This window comes from Heteronotia binoei, chromosome 15, assembly GCF_032191835.1.
Source record: "Heteronotia binoei isolate CCM8104 ecotype False Entrance Well chromosome 15, APGP_CSIRO_Hbin_v1, whole genome shotgun sequence".
NCBI lineage: Eukaryota > Metazoa > Chordata > Lepidosauria > Squamata > Gekkonidae > Heteronotia > Heteronotia binoei.
In genome coordinates, this window is record NC_083237.1 from 50,914,484 (window position 1) to 50,934,644 (window position 20,161).

At 47.8% G+C, this 20,161-nt stretch overlaps 1 protein-coding gene across 1 annotated transcript in view; it reads right to left on the bottom strand.

The window, feature by feature from the left end:
• Nucleotides 1-4,653: 4,653 nt before the first annotated feature.
• CDK5RAP3 (CDK5 regulatory subunit associated protein 3) overlaps nucleotides 4,654-20,161 on the bottom strand; it is a 35,582-nt gene continuing 20,074 nt past the window's right edge. The window contains exons 11-14 of the mRNA XM_060255914.1: nucleotides 12,786-12,874; nucleotides 10,771-10,976; nucleotides 7,576-7,747; nucleotides 4,654-4,960 (exon numbers count right to left, since the gene is read on the bottom strand). Coding sequence (XP_060111897.1) covers nucleotides 4,895-4,960; nucleotides 7,576-7,747; nucleotides 10,771-10,976; nucleotides 12,786-12,874 — 533 coding nt within the window. The 3' untranslated portion in view covers nucleotides 4,654-4,894. The remainder of the gene's footprint in view (nucleotides 4,961-7,575; nucleotides 7,748-10,770; nucleotides 10,977-12,785; nucleotides 12,875-20,161) is intronic.

Sequence of the window (20,161 nt, forward strand, 5' to 3'; positions counted from 1 at the left end):
ATCAGGGGTGCGTGGCCTAATTCGCAAAGGAGTTCCTGCTAAAATTCCACCCCTGGTGACATGAACATGTGAGGCACATGGAAACTGATGTATCAGCACTGGCCAAGATATATTGTGGAGGACTAAACCCAATGTGCGTGTGGTGCGGAAAACAGAATTTGCAGTTTTGGCCACTGCAATGCCAACTTACCAAGCACATTAAAGATGTTGTGATGTTGTTAGCCGCCCTGAGCCTGCCTCTGCGGGGAGGGCGGGATATAAATAAAATGTATTAGTATTATTATAAAGAGGTGTAATGTTAAGAATGTTTATGTAGTAATTGGGATACCCAGGTTCAAATCCCTACTCCAACATAAAAGTATAAGAAGAGTTCTGCTGGTTCAGACCAGTGGCCATCCAGTCTAGCAGCCTGTCTCACACATTGGCCAACCATTTCTTCTGGAGAACCAACAACAGGACATAGAGGCCGAGGCTTTTCCCGATGTTGCCTCTTTGGCCCTGTGATTCAGAGGTTTAGTGCCTGTGAATATTCTCCTCAGTCACCATGGCTAATAGCCACTGATACTTATCCACAAATGAATCTATCTAATCGCCTTTTAAAGCTGTTTATTCCTCTGGTCCTCGCAACATCCTATGGCAGCAAATTCCACATTTTAATCACTCTTTGTATAAAAAGTATTCCACATTTTAATCACTCTCTGTGTAAAAAAGTATTTCTTTTTGTCTGTTACCTCAGATGATCACTGAGTGACCTTGGGCAAGTCTCATGCTGTCAGCCTAACATAACTCACAGGCTGGTTGTGAGAATAAAATGAAGAGAAGAATAATGTTGTAAGCTACCTTAAGTCTCCCCAGTGGGGAGAAAAGTGAAGTGTAAAGGAAATAAAAATGTTGTGGAATAGATGGAACATAGAAGGGAAATACACTTTCAGAAATGTAGCAAGAATTAGAAATGGTAATCAAGCAAGCAGGAACTTTGAAAGCGATTGATCACCAGGTTTCGGACTTTGTTTTTTTTGGAACAGATTGATAAGACATCAGGAAACACCTTAAGTTCTTTGCACAGCCATAATAATTATTACTAGTCTCTCATGGCAGTGGATGTAGACCCAAAGGTTGTGGCAGCCTGAAACTCCAGCTCTTTCTGTGGTGAGCTAGGTTTAATTTGGGGGCTGAGAGAATTATGACTGGCACAAGGTCATCCAGCTAGCTTTAAGTGAAGGACTGGGGAATCAAACCTAATTCTCCAAATTAGAATCTGCTACGCTACTACACCAAACTGCCATATATGATGGGAAACTGATAATTAAAACAGGAGGGCTTGAAGAACAAGAAATTTGCAAGTATGCATATATTCAGGTGGGTAGCCACGTTAGTCTGAAGCAGCAGAACAAAGATTGAATCCAACGGCACCTTTATCTGAAGAAATATGCATGTACACTAAAGTTTATACCCATATATCATATTGTTATGGCAGCCCCGTGGCAAAGAGTAGTAAAGCTGCAGTACTGCAGTCCAAGCTCTCTGCTCATGACCTGAGTTTGATCCCGGTGGAAGCTGGGTTCAGATAGCTGGCTCAAGATTGACTCAGCTTTCCATTCTTTCCGATGTCAGTAAAATGAGTACCCAGCTTGCTGGGGGAAAAGTGTAGATGACTGGGGAAGGCAATGGCAAACCACCCCGTAAAAAAGTCTGCCGTTAAAACATTGTGATGCGGAAACAACTGGTGCTTGCACAGGGGACTACCTTTACTTTTTATAATATTGTTCCTTAACAGGCAATTTTTTCAATGGTTAAAATATGAAGCTTTAAAGGCTGACATTCTATATGGTATGGGAAATCACTGTTCTTTTATCGTCCTCTGGAATACATCCTACATTTTTTACATTTTGGGATGGTCATGTGGGAGAGCCAAACAGGTAAAAAGCTAAGGACGCCTCCTTTCCTTTCCCTCATGGAAACCTCTCTCTTCTGTTACTGACTCATAAGCAGGGCTCTTTTTTCTTGTAGCAGGAACTTCTTTGCATATTAGGCCACACACCCCTGGTGTAACCAATCCTCCTGACGCATACAGTAGGCTCTGTACCAAGAGCCTTGTAAACTCATGGAGGATTGGCTGCATCAGGGGTGTGTGGCCTAGTATGCAAAGCAGCTCCTGATACAAAAAAAGCCCTGCTCATAAGAAATTTTTTCAATCCTCTGGCAAGCGGAATGGTCCACTGGAGGAAAAACTGACTGCTTGCCTGCTCTTGGTGCATGCAAATTAGAAGACCACGGCAATCTCTGGTCTATCCTTTTTAAAGCCCGAGTATTAAGAGCATTTGATGGTCATGACCTTAAACTGTTAAGCAGGTCTCCTTCCCCAGGAAAACTTGGGAACTGTAGTTCTGCAGAGAGGAGACAGGCAACCGCTGACAAAGAGTTCTCAATCACATCACTAAATCGACATCCGCAGGATTCTTTGGGAATGTCCTATGAAACAACAGGGGTGGAATTCTAGCAGGAACTCCTTTGCATATTAGGCCACACACCCCTGATGTAGCCAATCCTCCAAGAGCATTTTTGTAAGCTCTTGGAAGATTGGCTACATCAGAAGGGTGTGGCCTAATATGCAAAGGAGCTCCTGCTAGAATTCCACCGCTGTTATTATATATGAAATAACTGGGAGGGAAATAACTTGAGGGTTTCCAAAGTTTTCAAGGGGTATGTCTAAAAAATGGGTTTGGAATAGGGCCTATGTTGAGAAGGAACTGAATATTGCTCCCTTTGGTGGTGGCACCAATCACATGATGAGGTTCGGCTCATCTCGTCCCCTCCCAGAAGGCACTGGCTTTGAAGTCAGAGGCCAAGCCCTGCAAAGATTCCAGCCAACGATCCCAGGGCGCGTCCGTGGAACCGCAGTCTCCGGTTGCTTTCTCTCTCCTTGAGCCTGCCTCCGCCCCACCAGAAGAGATGTCCACCTCTGGAACCACAAGAGGGTGAAAGCGGAGAACGAAGGAGGGGCCGAAGAGTCCCGCTTGACATTAATTGATTGGAGCGGCTGTTGGTGCCTTATCTCTCTCCCCTTCTCTGCCGGGTAGCGTGTGTCCGCCAGAGTCCGCGGGGTCGGTGATTAATAGGGCCCATCACTCACTGTCCGGGATGGCTGAAAGGCGGCATGGGGGGGAGGGGGCGGCCCTCCCCCCGCCGCTGAGATAACAAGCAGCAGGAATAATGAACGCTGTCATTCCACTTTTCATTTTGATGGAAAGTCATTACGAGAGTCAACACCACCGACAAAGAGCAATGAATCAACTGCTCTCCTATGAAATTAAAATCGAATCACCTCCCTACCACCACCCCAAACTGATCACCCTCTCTTTGCCCCCCCAAATGGCAGGAAAGTGTGTGTGGGGGGGCGGTTTGAGGCTACTGTGGCATCCTCTTGCCAGGATAAGAGAAAATGGGTGCAAACCCCGGGCCAGACAACAGCCTAGCCATCACCTTTGGTGTTCCCCCTCGCCTGTCATCTGTCGCTGCCCGTCGACTCAATCCAACTACTTCCTGGCGGCCAGCAGCAGCTGGGTGGGGCTGGATCTGCCAAACATCTGGCTACGTTAGAGCTTGCTTGGTCTTCCAACAGCTAGGCTTGCTGGCAGGGCAAAATGGAAATGCGATGTTTAGGAAAGGAACATCCCCTGCCTTCCCCCTCCTATATGGGAGAAAATGCTGCTAATATGTCATGCACTGGGTAAGAGATATCTCAGCAGGGATCCGTTGTCTCAAGCCTATGGGACAGCTTTAAAGGGGCATATGTCTGAAAATGGGTTTGGAATAGGACCTGTGTCCAGAAGAAACCGCATTTTGGAGAAATACTGCATACCCAAAGTGTGAAGGCAGCATGCACGTTATCAAACATGCGGCCTCGTTTGTTCGGGGTCCAGGCTTGAGCTCTGGTTCCTTGTAAAAGTACACTGGGACAAAGAAGAAAGAAAAACATTAAGGTCTGCCCTGTATGATGAGTGAAAGAGCCCACAAATTTTGATTCCCATGTGTGGGGGGGAAACAGAGCCAGTGCCCCACCAAGAAAAAAACTTGGGCTTGATCTTGGGCTGAGGATGCAGCCGTGATATCAGAAACCGGTAACAGGAGACAGGTCCTAAAAACAAATGGGAGAAGAACATACCCTGGTGGGACCTTTCCACCTCAGGAAGGTCAGGAGCTGAATCCCAAAAACAGACAGAGGGACTATTTGTTTCCCAGAGGCAAGCCTCGGATTCAGCAGCTCACAGGAGCAGAGCTCCTGAACCTTTCTGAGGGTTCCACCTCCTCCTTCCCACCCTGTCCATTGAATAGTAGGCGCAGCTACATCACAATCCCTGGATGAGCTCCATCACCTATTTTTCTACAAAACGACCCCTGCCCAGAGGTATTAATAAATAGTGGAGCGCCCCAATAATTGGGCTGGCAATTGCAGCTTCTACTCTGGTTGGAATATTTGTCTTAAGACAAAACCGAGAACTAATAGTCCAGCGCTCCCCAGAAGGGTCTCTGCCACCAGGTGAAGAAAGTGCACCCGGGGAGGCAAGAACAAGTTTCATAAGACATCAGAGGCAGAGCTCTTACACCTTCATTGGCCAAAGAATATGGCTGTGAAAAAATGTACAGAGGAGCTCATGGTGGACGAGGCAGATTTATTCAGCCCTCGGGGATTTGCTAACACGCTTCTGGCTCTATGTGGAAAGGAGGTGGTGGAATCCTTTGCGCTAGCTGCTTCCCACTCCCGGGTTTGGCAGGTCCGTTCTCCTCAGCTCTTACAGTCCTTGGTTCTTCCCCCTTAGCCTTGGTTGAGGATGGGATTCATGCTGTGCTGCTTCAATCCCAGAAGGGGTGTCGGCGTGGGGAGGAGAGGGGCTCAGAGGGAGGTACCCATCAGGTTCACTGGTCGGCCACTGTATCTTTTAGAAATGTCGGCTTCAATCTGAAAAGACAGGAGCACCCATTGGCAGGAATGGATCAGCAAAACCTCAGCTCTTAAAGTGTCCACAGAACATGCCTGTTTTTTTCTGGAAGGGCCAAGAGCCTAGAATTGCTGCTGAGTGTTCCAACTGACTCCCTTTGCAAGACTTTCTGATTGGCTGGAGGCCACAATTCAAACTGCTTTCTTAAATATGGCTTGGCTGTCCACGACGCCAGTCTTTTACGTGGAAAATTGCAGTGCCAGCTTTCCCATCTGCCAGTAATTAAAACACTTCTCTAAGGTGTTTCCCTGAGCAAGTCCCACTGAAATATCTAGGGAGTGTGGGAGGGTCCCTCTTATCTAAAATACAGGTCTTGCTTTCATTCCTCTTTGGACCTTGGTGAAAAGTCATGGCTTGGTGGACACACAATAACATGAAACCATGGTTTATGTAACCACAGTTTGGGAAATTAGGATTTGGTTCAGAGACAATCATCAAAATTCTGGTTTATCTGGGTTCGCTCTTTCCCCTGTCGCTTCAACAGACACCTGCAATGTAGGGGAACGATCCAGGATTCAGCCCAGATGTCTGTGTTCGTATGTTGTATGAAACCATAGTTAAGGTTTCCTATGGTAAATAAACCAACTTTAAACCAAGGTTTCAGATCTTGGTTTTCATGGACCCTAGCTAATCATAGTTAGTGAAGTGTGCTGAGTTTGGATGATCGCACTAACTGTACTTAGTGGTTTAATTAAACCAGAGTTTCAGGGGACATCTGAACTAAGCCTGAGACTTGAAAGTAGGGCTTGAAACTTGTTTCAGATCCCAGCAAGCAGCAAACCTGGTTACTGTCAGCCATGGTTAAAGTTAGCAAGGGCAAAATAAGGGATAAAGCGTGAAGAGTGAGAACAGGCCACAGTTCTGCAGGGCCTGTAAGGCCAAACTGTTCAAACCCACTTTCAACGGTTAAGGGAAGGTGGCTACTATACCACAGCACCGACAATCTCACTGAACCAATATAACCAGAAACATCAGAATAATCAGAAACATCAACGTGCACCTTGGATTTTTAATAATTGTCAAATGTATGGAAATGATTTTATTGCATATTCTGTTTTTTTAATATTCTATGTCGTTTTTAACTGTTGTTAGCTGCCCTGAGCCCACCAGGAGAGGGTGGGATATAAATTTGATAAAATAAAATAAATAAACTAGGCAGAGGCAGTGTACAGCTCTGATCCCTGATGCTTTAACCATGGTTAGGAGAAGCGTCGTAAAGTTACAACTGGCACAACTCCACTCCCAGCAACCCCCCCGAGAATTCTATGAAGAGTCAGGCTGTTAAGCCCTGACTTGGTTAGCCGAACAAGCCTGATCTTGTCGAATACTGGAATACCGGAAGCTAAGCCAGGTCAGCCCTGGCTAGTATTTGGAAGGACAACCTCCAAGGAATACCAGGGTTGTGATGCGGAGGCAGGAAATGGCAAACCACCCCTGAAATGTCTCTTGCCTCCAAACCTCACTAGGGGTCGTCTGAAGTCAGCTTGACTTGATGGCTGTTAGTCCACAGAGTTCAGCCTTTTCTACTACAACGGGCGGCACCCAAATCTCAGACAGAGGTCCTTTCTTTGCTCAGCTACCAAGGTGCCTTCCATTTGACTTGCTAGGAATTCCACTTGGGACCTTCAGCATACAAGAAATGGGTCTGCCTTATTTCAGTCATCTGTATTAACTGCGCAAAGTAGCCAAATTTTGTTTATTCCGCTTCTGCTAATCATGGGCTGACACAGAGATACGGACAGCACCAAAACTTTTTGAAGTGTATCTTCACAGTCTAAGAAACTTGCCACAGAAAGCAAGCGGAACTGTGCACTCGGTACTAGAATCCATAATGGTAGTGAAATGTTACGGAACTGTGAAAACACGAAGAGTTTCGGGGAGATCAGCGAAGCCACAAGCTGCATCTGAACATCGCAATAAGCTAATTGGTTGTAATGCTGATTCGTCTACCAGGCCAATTGTGCGCTGCCTGGCCTTACAAAGTCCCCAAATCTGATGTGGTTTAATTAAATTAGTCCTTAGTCTAAACAAGTTATTGGGAGGGGACTGAATACCAAGACCTATTTCTCTGCCTGCTACCTTCCTGCTCACTGACTCCATTACTTCCCAGGTTACCTGTCTACTAAGCTTCACCTGGCCCTCCAAGTAGGGTTGCCAAGTCCCTCTGCCGCTGTGGTACCATAGTTTTACCGCAAATCCTAGAGTGTACCCGGTGCAATGATGTCCTTTCTGGCTGACGTCATCACGCAGGGCACGTCGCACAATGATGAGGCTCTCTGGGGGCAGGGATCCCCCGGGCAACCTGTTCCGCTCAGAGCCGGCAAATTGGGGACCCCCCCAAACTGAGGGATCCCCCCGCCATGAGCTTGGCAGCCCTACCTCCAAGGTCTGATGGGAAACCACTCAGGACTTTCCTGAAAGCTCCTTGTGTTGGGTGTTCCACTCTGGGCAGAGAATGTACACTGGGCTCAGAGAAGCATGGCTGAAACAGAACTGAACTCTGGACTTTTAAGACTGGGCAGAGATGGGATCTCCCCCCACCCTTTCCCGCTTTGTGCCCTCCCCCTGCACTCACCAGTTTCTGCAGCTCCTTCGTTTTCTGCACAAGAAGGTCGAGTTTCGGCTCCAGGGCAGCCTGCTCTTCCAGGGCTTCCTGCCGTTTCTGGATCATCAGGTCTTTCTTTAGGAGCAGCAAATCTGCCTGCTTTAGCTTTTGGCGGAGGAGTTCCGTCACACGGTCCACGTACCTAAACCGACAAGAGTCACCAGGTCAAACATGCCAGCGAGTTCCTCTCCCCTGTAATTCCTAAACTGCTGTAATTTCTGATCACTCTCCTGAGATCCCAAAATTGTAAGATGTATAGGTGTTGGGGGAAAAAGACAATCCACTCTGAGGGTCCCCAACCTTTTTGAGCCTCTGGTGGGCACATCTGGAATTCTGACAAGGCACGGTGGGTTCGGCAACAAAATGGCTGTCACAAAATGGTCGCCGTCAACACCACAAATTTTTAACTTTGGTTGGAGGAAGTGACTTTACAGGAAGGGGTGGAGTTGGACGTACTGACCTTTGACCTGAGACAGAACGTGCCATCAGATCACCAAACTCTGTCTTGCCCAAGTACTGCCTGCAAATCTGTGGAAATTTTTCAAGATGGAGGTAACAACCCTACGTATAAGGTTAGGGGTCTCCAATATATTGGCTCAAGCTTTGTACCCATGTGACCTTTCACCTTTGACTCCAGAGTGGGATCACACAGCAACAAAATGGCTGCCATAGGCGGCAGCACCAGCCACAAAATGATCGCCACAGTTTAACTGCAGTAACACCATACAGATCCTTGTGCTGCAGTGGCAGCTGCCGCCAAAGCAACGTTTTTTTTTAAATGTGCACAGCCAATCAAATCTCTAATAGCTCATTGGAAGCGCTACCGGGTAAAAGCCCTACCTGGTTCCACCCACTTCCTAAAAATAATTGGAAGGTGCCAGAAAAGGTGTCAGAGGGCACCACATTGGGGACCCCTTTCCTACACAAAGCAAAATCATCCCTTTCCACTCATGAGTGCTCTCCGATTGACTGCTTGATTTGCAGAAACCTGGAAGTTTTGTTTGTTGTAAGCAACTGTGTGGCAGCAGGAGAAAAGGTAGGGAATGGGATGAGAGGTGTTTACACCTGGAATGGGCTCATCAGCAGAACAACAGCACAGGCAGAACAGGATTCAACTGTAAGTCACATCTTACTGCCACTGGTCCTTTCCCTCAATACTCTAAAACAGAGTTGGCCAAACTGGCTCGGGAGCGACATCTGGCTCTTTCACACATACTGTGTGGCTCTTGAAGGCCTCACTGCCCCATCAGCCAGCTTAGAAAAGGCATTTCTCTCTTTAAATCGCTTCTCCAAGCCGAGCCAGCCAGTGGCTTGAAGAATGCATTTAAAGTTGCTTTCTTTCCACCTCTCCCTCTCTCCTCCCACCTCCATCTATTTGCCTTCCTTCCTTCCTGTCTTGCAGCTCTCAATCATCTGATGTTCATTCTGTGTGGCTCTTTTGTTAAGCAAGTTTGACCACCTCTGCTCTAAAAGCAATGCCTTAGGTACTGCAGTATATAAACATATTTAAATTCAACACAGATTAAATTGATTGGTTAAGTGGTTACTGTTTTTCTTTTGCTTTCTTTCTTTTCTTTTTTAAAAAAACCCCTTTAAATTAGTTGGCAGTTATAATTAAGGTACATCGACACAAGTTTTTTTTCAGCTTGCACTTTAACAGATAACCGGAATTGTAGGAAACTGTGCCAAGGAAAAGAGTGTACGCTGCAATGCAGGGATATTTCCACAAATACTGCATTCTCCTTTATCAGGAATGCAGCAGACAGTCTGAGGTGTTCGGCATCTGCAATGCAAATATCCCAGAAAGGGGTTCGGACAGCCTGTTTGTGGAGGCTGTTCAGGGTCTTGGGTGCACTGAGTGAGCACATCTGATAAACTACCCTGAAGCCCTCTCTGTGGCAGAAGAAAGGCCTTCAGAAGACTTGGAGAATGACGCCACAAAGGACACAGACTCTTTAGGCCTGAGATTTTGGTATTTTTTTGTATTTGTGTGTGTGTGTGCGCGCGTGTGCAAGCCTGGAAGTCATGGCAACCTCTAGCTGACTGACCCTACTGGGGACATGGAAGATATTCAGAGAGGTGGCTGAATAAAGCCTGCCCCTGCCTCTGGTATTTTAAGGAGGTCTCCCATCAAAATACTTGCCAGAGTCGACCCTGCTTAGCTTTCAAGATCTGGGCTATCCAGGTCAGGGCTAGAATGTTAGAGCCCTGATGGGGTTGGACCCAACCAGGTTTTCCACAGGTGAAAAACAAGGGCTCCCTGTTTATCACCCCAAAAGCCTATATCGAGAATCATGGGACCTGTATGTGGAATGGGGGGGGGGGGGGTGGGAACTGAGTGAGATCAGATGACAGCTGGTGGGATACAACCTTTAAGTTTCCAATAATGAGGGCCAGAAATGCGTGTTTCCCTGTAATCAAAAGTGGAGATCCTTCACCACATCTAAACGCTGTGCCAAATTCTGGAGCCTGGGTGGCCAATAAAATCCATGTTCTTCCTACCGAACCATCCCTCATTTCCCCTCAGTAGGGATTTAAACCTTGGCCTACCTCTACTAACTGATGCTGTAACCTGGGGTTGTTTTGTAGAAAATAGGGGGTGGAGCTCATTAGCATAACTCAGCATGCGCCGCCGCCGCCCCCACCAGCCAAAAGCAAACCGCCGCAAGAAAAGAGAGTCCTGGGAGAGCGAGGCCTGCTTGGGTTGGCTAAAGATCCAGCCGGCCCAAGCAGGCCTCGCTCACCTGGGGCTCTCCTTGTCCACCCCCCTCCCCACAGTCAAAAGGCCAGCAAGCCACCCGCTGCTCAGAATCACATAAGAAGTGGAGAGAGGGTGGCGTGGGCTTCTGCAGGGGTTATTGAGGGCTGCTGGGGGTGTGGCAAAGCTCCTGGTGACTGGCTGGCAGCCCGCTGTTCTAATCCAGGGACTGTTATGCAGCTGTACCTACTATTCAATGGGCAAGGTAGGTGGGGAGGAAGAGGTGGAGTCCTCAGAAAGGTTCAGGAGCTGTGCTCTTGTGAGCTCCTGCTGAATTCAAGGCCTGGCTGTAACGATCAGGAGTGCAAAGATTAAAGGGAGGGGGGCTTTTGTTTTGCAGCAAAGCTAAAGGAGGGGCCCTGATTTTGAAGGGAAGGATTAAGTGTAGGAAGGGAAACTGCACCAACCTTGGGGAGGCTAGGATCATGAAAAGATGCTGCATTCTCAAGCTAGTCATCCGGCCGATCAGGTCTTGGAGGGCTGCGACCCTGGCTTCTAATTTCTCTTTGGTCTGGTCCTGCAGGATGGGCGGGGCTAGCTGGAACTGGCTGACGGACAAAATGTCTGCCTCTTCGCTTGTCTCGACAATGCGCTGGGTCAGGAAGATCTCTAGCTGGGGGAGAGAAACAAGAAGTGTGAAGGCAGAGCCCCAGTCATCAGCCAGCCAAGGAGCCCTCTTCTTTTAGGCCGGATCTGGTTTACAGGAAGGCAGTGAGGTCACAGTAGAGACCAGCTTCAGTGATTCATATGATTTGGAGTTGTACTACGCTGTTCTATCCCAGATCTTGTTTTCAGCGCCGGAACAATTCCAGAATATTTAGTGCAATTGAAAGGTATACCTCTGAGCATATGCAGGACATTTTAACAAGGCAGGATAGGGATAAATATGCAGTACACAGAAATATGCAGATTGTAATGATCTCTGTATGGCACTGGAAACATCCTCCCTTCTGCCCCTTGAAACTATAATTGCTTGAAGGGTGGGGTGTAGGAAGACAGAGAAGATTTATAGAGGACACTTGAAAAGGGCATCTCAGTCTGTGTATGAAGACAGACAGGAGGGGTAGCAGTAGCACCCTTCCTCTTTACACAAGCACCCTTAACTGCAGCTTGTTTCAAAAAGCAACCAAAAATGGTGGTTGTATGGGGGCTCCACAGCTCATGGGTTGAAGCCCACTGTTCTGAAGCATAGGGCAGAGATGGTGTCTCAGTGGTAGAGCATCTGCTTGGTTAGTAGAAGGTCCCCGGTTCAATCCCTGGCATCTCCAATAAAAAAGGGTCCGGGCAAACAGGTGTGAAAAACCTCAGCTTGAGACCCTGGAGAGCCGCTGCCAGTCTGAGTAGACAATACTGACTTTGATGGACTGAGGGTCTGATTCAGTATAAGACAGCTTCATATGTTCATAACAGTGACTGAAAACATGGAATGTTTTAATCCAGTGGCACTTTTTAAGACCAACAAAGTTGAATGCCGGGTGCAACCTTTTGTGGGCATCCACACTTCTTCTGAAAGCTTGCACCCAGAATTAAACTGCAATGGTCTTCAAGTGCTGCCAAATTCCAACTTTGTTCTATTGTTTCAGACCAACACCTGTTCTACTGCTTCAGACCCACCTGAGTCTATGCAAATATGGAGACAGAGAGTTGGTTGCCTCCTTGGGTTCACTAAGGGCCAAACTTGATGTCAGGGCTGCTGCCATTTTAAAGCCTAAAACAGGCAACTTTAAAATGCTTCCTGTCTCAGGTGTTACGTATCAGGTGTGGCCAGGGGGTGCAAGCCCTCAGATCTTAGTTTGCGGCTTCTGCCCTGTGGCCTCAGGTAGCCGGTTTACTGGATTCTGGCTTGGCCACAAGGTGTTTGTTCCTGTCGTCTTTTTCTATAACCTGGAATTTTTTTTTAAATACTGGCCACCCAAGGAAGGGACTTCTTGGTCACAGCACCAAAATTATGAAATCTCCTCCTACAGAGATTCATCTGTCCCGCTCTATTCGTTGTGTTCCGCCAGTGGGTAAAAAACCTGTCTGTTTCATTTGGTGTTGCCTCACTGATCCTCTCTCCTGTTTTATTATTCAGTTGTTTTAAATTCCGTTTGGTGTTCCCTCACTGATCCTCCTTCCGGTTTTGTGTTTTTTGTTCAGCTGTTTTAAACCGTCGGGTGCGTTTGTGTGTGTATATTTAGAAGCTCGTTTCCTGATTGTTTGCTGCCTTGGAGATCCTACGTTGGGTGGAAAGGATGTTTTAAATAAATAAATAACTTGGGAATGGAGCTTTTTGGGGAAACGGATCCCCAGAATTTAGGCCTGGTGAAAGAGAAATACATGGGAAGTTTTTCATAATACTGAGAAGCCCAGCAGAGGGAGTTAACCATGTTTTTTTTTTTTTAAATCTCTTTAAAACGAGTACAGTGTGATCTCCCATTACCTCCATCAATTCATCAACGAACTGGTTACGAGTGTCCAGGGTCTCCAGCAGGCTGAGAGCATCAGGTCCTCGAGCAATTCCTTCTGGGGCTGGATACAGAAAAGAGATGGGGGAAGATATAGAAAATGATACAGACACAGAAGACAATGGGGGAAGGAGAATTAATTTGTTATCACACATGCCAAAAGTTCTGATGCAACTGCTTAGCCCTGCTTCCTCACCCTAGTCCACCCCACCCCCACACACAGACACAAAATAAGAGGGAAGAGGCCCCATTCTGCCTGATTCTTATGGTCCCACTGCATCATCAGCTTTTGTTTTTAAGCCCAGGTAAATGCTCTAACCTTAGAGATTCTGTCCATGAGGAAGAGCAGATACTGAATCATTGGGTTTTTCCGCATTCTCATTTTAAGCGCTGTTAAGTTCCTGTTTCTTGGGGGGGGGGGGGAACGGTTTCTTGTGTATGTGTTTTGCTCCCTCTAGTGGTCAATTGGGGGGTGGTGGGGGGTGGGCTCCCTCTGGGAATCCTACCCCCCCAGGGAAAGTGCATGCGCAATACATAGCCTCTCCTCTCCCGGTGTAGTGAACGCCGCGTGGTCACTGTCTGGCTATGCCTGGCAGATGGTCACTGCAATGGCCTCTCCTGCATTACTGCATCCGTAGCAACACCTTCTCGCTGGTCCCCCCCGTTTTCACAGAGTTTGCTACGTCATGGTGCGACCGAATTGTCCGGCGGTATAACCGGATGGGCAGGCTGGGCCCACCAACCTCGTCAGCCTAAGAGAAGGAAAACTCTAACATCAAACCCGGGCAGATAGAGCTCGTTAATGTAACACCTACCACCTGGAGGACTCACTGCCGGCGTCCCGGCTTACTGGGCCATGGCAGATGACCCCCAGGTGAAAGGGTGGAGCCAGTACCGCGCACACTGCGCTTCACCTAAAAAATTCCTCTGCGCAGGCCTGAAGGGCATATCCACACACACAACTCACAACGCATCAAGTCCTGCAGCGATAGGCAAGGGGCGAAACGGCAGGTGGAAGGTGCCACTGGAAGCCGCAGTCCCGATCCTGCATGTAGGCGGTTCAGAATATTGGTCGCCTGATGCTAACCCGGAGACGAAAGCATCTTTCGGCAGCACCCTGAACGACCAAGCAGCCTTATCTAGGGACAGCACTGCTTGCTCCACACGGAGAGGGGCCTAGAAAAGGTGGCCTAAACAAAGCTCGTCTCCCCCACCCCAGTTGGCTAGCCGCGGTCAACGGGCATCCTTACTTGCGGTCGAAAAATAACAACGAAGAAAAGGCATGCACCTGCCTCACAAAGTGTGCAAAGACTAAAGCTTGCGTGTTGGAACATCAGAACCATGCTTGACACAGTAGGCAGTGGTCGCCCTGAACGACGCTCTGCTCTAGTTGCCCACGAACTTCTCAGGTTGAATATCGACATAGCAGCTCTCAATGAGGTCCGTTTCCCTGAGGAAGGTAGTCTTCAAGAACACGGTGCTGGCTATACCCTCTACTGGTCGGGTAAGTCAAAGGCTGAGAGCCGCCTTTCTGGCGTTGGCTTCATGGTCAGGAACTCCATTGCCTCCAAACTCGAAAACCTTCCAACAGGTCACTCAGATCGCATCATGTCCATGCGCCTCCCACTTCAAAACAAGCAGCATGCAACACTCTTCAGTGTGTATGCCCCAACCCTTCAAGCAGATCCTGCAGAAAAGAACAAGTTCTATGCTGATCTACGCAACCTCGTACGGAAAACCCCTACAGAGGACAAGGTGATCATCCTTGGCGACTTCAATGCCAGAGTAGGTAAAGACTCGGAAGCCTGGAAAGGAGTACTTGGCAAACACGGCATTGGCAACTGCAATGACAACGGGCGCCTCCTGCTAGAATTCTGCATGGAGCACCAGCTCACCATCACCAACACTATCTTCCAGCAGAAGAACAGTCTGAAGACAACCTGGATGCACCCACGGTCCAAGCATTGGCACCTTATCGACTACATTCTGGTGCGCCAGAGAGACCTTCGAGATGTCTTACACACCCGAGTAATGCCCAGCGCAGAATGTCATACGGATCATCGTCTTGTACGCTGCAATCTCCGTCTTCACTTTAAACCCACACCCAGGAGAGGAGGTATCCCTCGGAGGAAGTTTCAGGTTGGCAGCCTCCAGTCAGCCGAAGTTAAAGCTGCCTTCCAGGCAAAACTCCAGTCAAGAATTGAGGACCTCAGTTGCCCCACAGACCCTTCTCCAGAAGCACTCTGGGAACACCTAAAAACTACCGTCCTGCAGATCTCTGAAGAAGTCCTCGGGTTCTCCACAAGGAAGAACAAGGACTGGTTTGATGAGAACAATCAAGAGATCCAAGAATTACTGGCAAAAAAGAGATCTGCCTACCAAGCACATCTTGCTCAGCCCTCCTGTCCTGGGAAAAAAGCAACCTTTCGCGCTGCATGTAGCAACCTCCAGCGCAAGCTTCGAGACATTCAGAACGAGTGGTGGACCAAGCTTGCAGAGAGAACCCAGCTGTGTGCAGACACTGGTGATTTAAGAGGGTTCTACGAAGCCCTGAAGGCAGTATATGGTCCATCATATCAGGCTCAGAGTCCCTTGCATAGTGCAGACGGCCAAGTGCTCCTCACAGACAAGGCATCCATACTGAACCGGTGGTCAGAGTATTTTCAGGTTCTCTTCAGTGCCAACCGCGTAGTTCAAGATTCAGCAATCCACCTCACCCCACTTCAACCGGTGAAAACAGAGTTGGATGAGATCCCCACCCTAGAAGAGACTGTTAAAGCCATCAAGCAACTGAAAAGTGGCAAGGCAGCAGGAGTTGATGGAATTCCACCAGAGATCTGGAAGCATGGGGGCACAGTACTACATAGCTCACTTCACAAAGTACTTGTCACCTGCTGGGAACAAGGCAAATTACCACAGGACTTTCGCGATGCAATCATCATTACCCTATACAAGAACAAAGGGGAAAAGTCAGACTGCTCCAACTACCGGGGGATAACCCTGCTCTCCATCGCAGGCAAAATCCTTGCCAGAATACTCCTGAACAGACTGGTGCCCACCATTGCAGAAGAACTCCTCCCAGAGAGCCAGTGCGGCTTCAGAGCTAACAGGAGCACCACCGACATGGTATTTGTTCTCAGGCAGCTCCAAGAGAAATGCAGGGAACAGAACAAGGGTCTGTATGTGACTTTTGTCGACCTTACCAAAGCTTTCGATACCGTTAGCAGGAAAGGCCTGTGGCAAATCTTGGAACGTTTAGGATGTCCCCCAAGGTTCCTCAGCATGATCATCCAGCTACACGAAGACCAGCGAGGCCAAGTCAGACACTGCAACGACCTCTCGGAGCCCTTCCCAATAGGCACAGGTGTAAAGCAAGGCTGCGTTCTCGCGCCAACTCTCTTTACGATCTTCTTTAGCATGATGCTTCAAAGAGCCGCAGTAGATCTAGATGAGGACGATGGTGTCTACATCCGCTATCGCACCGATGGCAGCCTGTTCAACCTGAGGCGACTAAAGGCACACTCCAAGACAATGGAAAAACTCATCCGAGAGCTACTGTTTGCTGATGATGCTGCACTCGTCTCCCACTCGGTATCAGCTCTGCAGCATATGACGTCCTGCTTTGCAGAGGCTGCCAAGCTATTCGGCCTAGAAGTTAGTCTGAAGAAGACAGAAGTTCTCCACCAGCCTGCACCCCAGGAAGATTATCACCCTCCCTGCATCACTGTGGGTGAATCAGTTCTGAAGACAGTCCAGCAGTTCAGCTACCTGGGGTGCATCATCTCCTCAGATGCCAAGATCGACAAGGAGATTGACAACAGGCTGGCAAAGGCAAACCGTGCATTTGGCCGACTGCACAAAAGAGTGTGGAGCAACAAGCATCTGAAAAAAGGCACAAAGATCAATGTTTACAAAGCGGTTGTGATGACAACCCTCATCTATGGCTCCGAATCGTGGGTTTTATACCGTCATCACCTGCGACTCCTTGAGCGCTTTCATCAGCGCTGCCTTCGCACCATCCTCAACATCCACTGGAGTGACTTTGTGACCAACACTGAAGTCCTCAAGCGGGTAGAGGTTACCAGCATCGAGGCACTGCTGTTGAAGACGCAGCTGCGCTGGGCAGGGCATATTTCTAGGATGGAAAACCAACGCCTTCCCAAGATTGCCCTGTATGGCGAACTCTCCACCGGCCATCGAAATAGAGGGGCACCAAAGAAGAGGTACAAGGACTCCTTGAAGAAATCCCTTAGCACCTGTCACATCAACCATCACCAGTGGTCTGACCTAGCCTCAGATCGCAAAGCATGGAGGCACACCATCCACCAGGCTGTCTCTTCCTTTGAGAACACACGCATAGCTGGTCTTGAGGACAAAAGGAGATTGAGGAAGAATCGCACTGCTACAGGACCAACCCTAAATCAGACTTTTCCCTGCAGCCGCTGTGGCCGGACCTGCCTGTCCCACATTGGTCTTGTCAGCCACCAGCGAGCCTGCAGCAAACGTGGACTATTGCACCCTTCTTAAATCTTCGTTCGCGAAGCCAAGCCGAGAGAGAGAGTGGTCAATTTGACATACAACAGGTTTATTTCCAATTTATTTCCCTGCCGTTCCAGGGAAATGAACTAGAAATAAACCTAGATTCAGGTGTGTAGTCATGTTGGTATGAAGCAGTAGAACAAAGTACGAGTCCAGTGGCACCTTGATTAAAACTCTGTTGGTCTTAACTGTGCCACTGGACTCAAATTTTATTCTGGAAATAAACCTGTTTGATGTCAAACTGACCACAGGGAGGGAGCAAAAACATGTGCAGAACAGGAAAAAGCCAAACGAGTAAAATGAGAATGCGGAAAAGACTATTGGCTCATTTTTTCTTTAGTTGTAGTTTGGTGTAATGGTGAGAGCCAGTTTAATGTAGTGCTTGAGTGTGTGGACTCTTATCTGAGAGCACCAGATTTGATTCCCCACTCCTCCACATGCAACTGCTAGAGTGACCTTGGGTCAGTCATAACTCTGTCAGAGCTGTTCTGGAAAAAGCAGTTTCTGTCAGAGCTCTCTCAGCCCCACCTACCTCACAGGGTGCCTGTTGGGGGGAGGAGAAGGGAAAGGAGATTGTAAGGTGCTCTGAGACTCCTTTGGGTGGTGATGAGCAGGGTATAAATCCAATATTTTCTTCTTATATTCCACTCAAAGGGCTTGCTCTATAACCTCCCTTGTTGCCAAGTTTCCTGTCCCCACAAAATTTTCACTTCCTGTTTCTTTTGACTGGCAGGGAAAGGGAAACCACATTATCTGCAGTGAAATTTATTCTTTTTGCTCTTAAAATCAGGAGCTTGTATTTATCATCTAAGCCCAAAGATTTAATTTTTTTCACTATTTAATGATTTGGGACTTCTTTTTTTTAATTCCCCCATGTGCTATGGCACAAAGATGCTCAAATTTCTGAACAGGCACAAGAAAAGACCATCACTTGGCACCCTGTTTTACAGGACAAGATAGGACAGGCAGGCAAGTTGTGCTGCAGAGAGACGGGATACTGCTGAACGCAGAAGTCAACATTCTGAGAATATCTACGTTCATTTTGGTTTTAAAACCCTACATGTTTCTAGATCCAGAAGAACAGACATAGATGTTTTCATAAGCCCTTTTTTTCTCATGTTTCAAGAAACATGTCTGAAACTAGAGCAGTCTCTTACCTGACCCTGTTTGCAACTCCTGATCAGAACTCAACTTCCAAATTTTATTCTGGGGAAGCCTGTGTGTGTGAGAGTGTGTGAAGTGCTGTCAAGCCACAGCCGACTTAAGGCAAACCAGAGCAGGGTTTTCAAGGCAAGAGACATTCAGAGGTGGTTTTGCCACTGCCTGCCTGTGTGTCATGACCCTGGTATTCCTTGGAGGTCTCCCATACAAACACCTGCCAAATAATTTAGAATCCTAGAGTTGAAAGGGACCTCCGGGGTCATTTAGTCCAACCTCCTGACCAAAGCAGGAAACTCACAAAAAAGCTCCCCCTACATTCACAGGATCTTCATTGCTGTCAGATGGCCATCTAGCCTCTGTTTAAAAACCTCCAAGGAAGGAGAGCCCATCACTTGCTAAGTCTCTGAGCTCTGGTGAGACTGGGCTAGCCTGAGCCATCCAGGTCAGGGCAAGGGGAACTCTGTGCCTCAGTAAAATGGCAACCTTTTCAAGCAATGTCTTTCATGATACACACTAGGGATGGCAGGGGGGAGACGGTTCTTCCTCACCTTGCCACATGAAATAACAGCCAACCCCCAAATAAGATCATTTCCAAGTGTGCTGTTTCAAGAAGCAAACCTGCAGTCCCACCCCCAGTCTCTGGGCGAACACCATTTTATTTAACAAATAACAGGGCTTTTTTGTAGCAGGAACTCCTTTGCATATTAGGCCACACACCCCTGATGTAGTCAATCCTCGGGGAGTTTACAGTAGGCCCTGTACTAAGAGCCCTGTAAGCTCTTGGAGGATTGGCTACATCAGGGGTGTGTGGCCTAATATGCAAGGGAGTTCCTGCTACAAAAAAAGCCCTGACTTATAATATTCCACATAAGAAGGCTGTCCCTGGGTCTGCTGATGGCCCCGTTTTGCTTATGAGTATGTCAATGCAGAAAGGTACATAAGAATGCAAGAGTGGCCATGCTGGATCAGACCACTGTTCCACCTGGTCCAGCATCCTGCTTCACAAAGGGGACAATTGGCTGCACCCAGAAGACCTGTGCAGCACAGAAGAAAAAGCTCGTCCTTGCTGTTGCATTCCAGCACTGATTCAGAGGGTTACTGCTCATAAACATGCAGCTAATAACCATCGATGGGCTTAATTCTCTCCTTTCTGTGCCTTCTTTACAACAACTAAGAGTCCTGATGGAACAATATAGGGCTGATTTCACAAAGATATGGATCTTTTGCTTTGCTGCAAAAATTAAGTCAAGATCTTACTAACCTCCACTGATATGCCTAATTCCCTTTTAAAGCCAACTAAACTAGCAGCCCCCACTATATCATGGGGCAGCAAATTCCACACGTTCATTATTCTTTTCATGAAGAAGTACCTCTTTTTGTCTTGCCTTGAATATGCAGCACGTCAGATTAATTGCATTCTATGAATTCTATATTGCATGACAGAGGGATCAGTTTTCTCTCAGCTATGAGTTGGGACATTTTTGCATGTTTGGGAGTGGAGCCTGGGTAGGGACTTCAGCAGCATATAATTGCATGGAGTCCACCCACCAAAGCATCCGTTTTCTGCAGAGGAACTGATTTCTGCAGCCTGGAAACCAGCTGTAATTCCAGGAGATCTCCAGGCCGCACTTGGAGGCTGGCAAAAGCTATT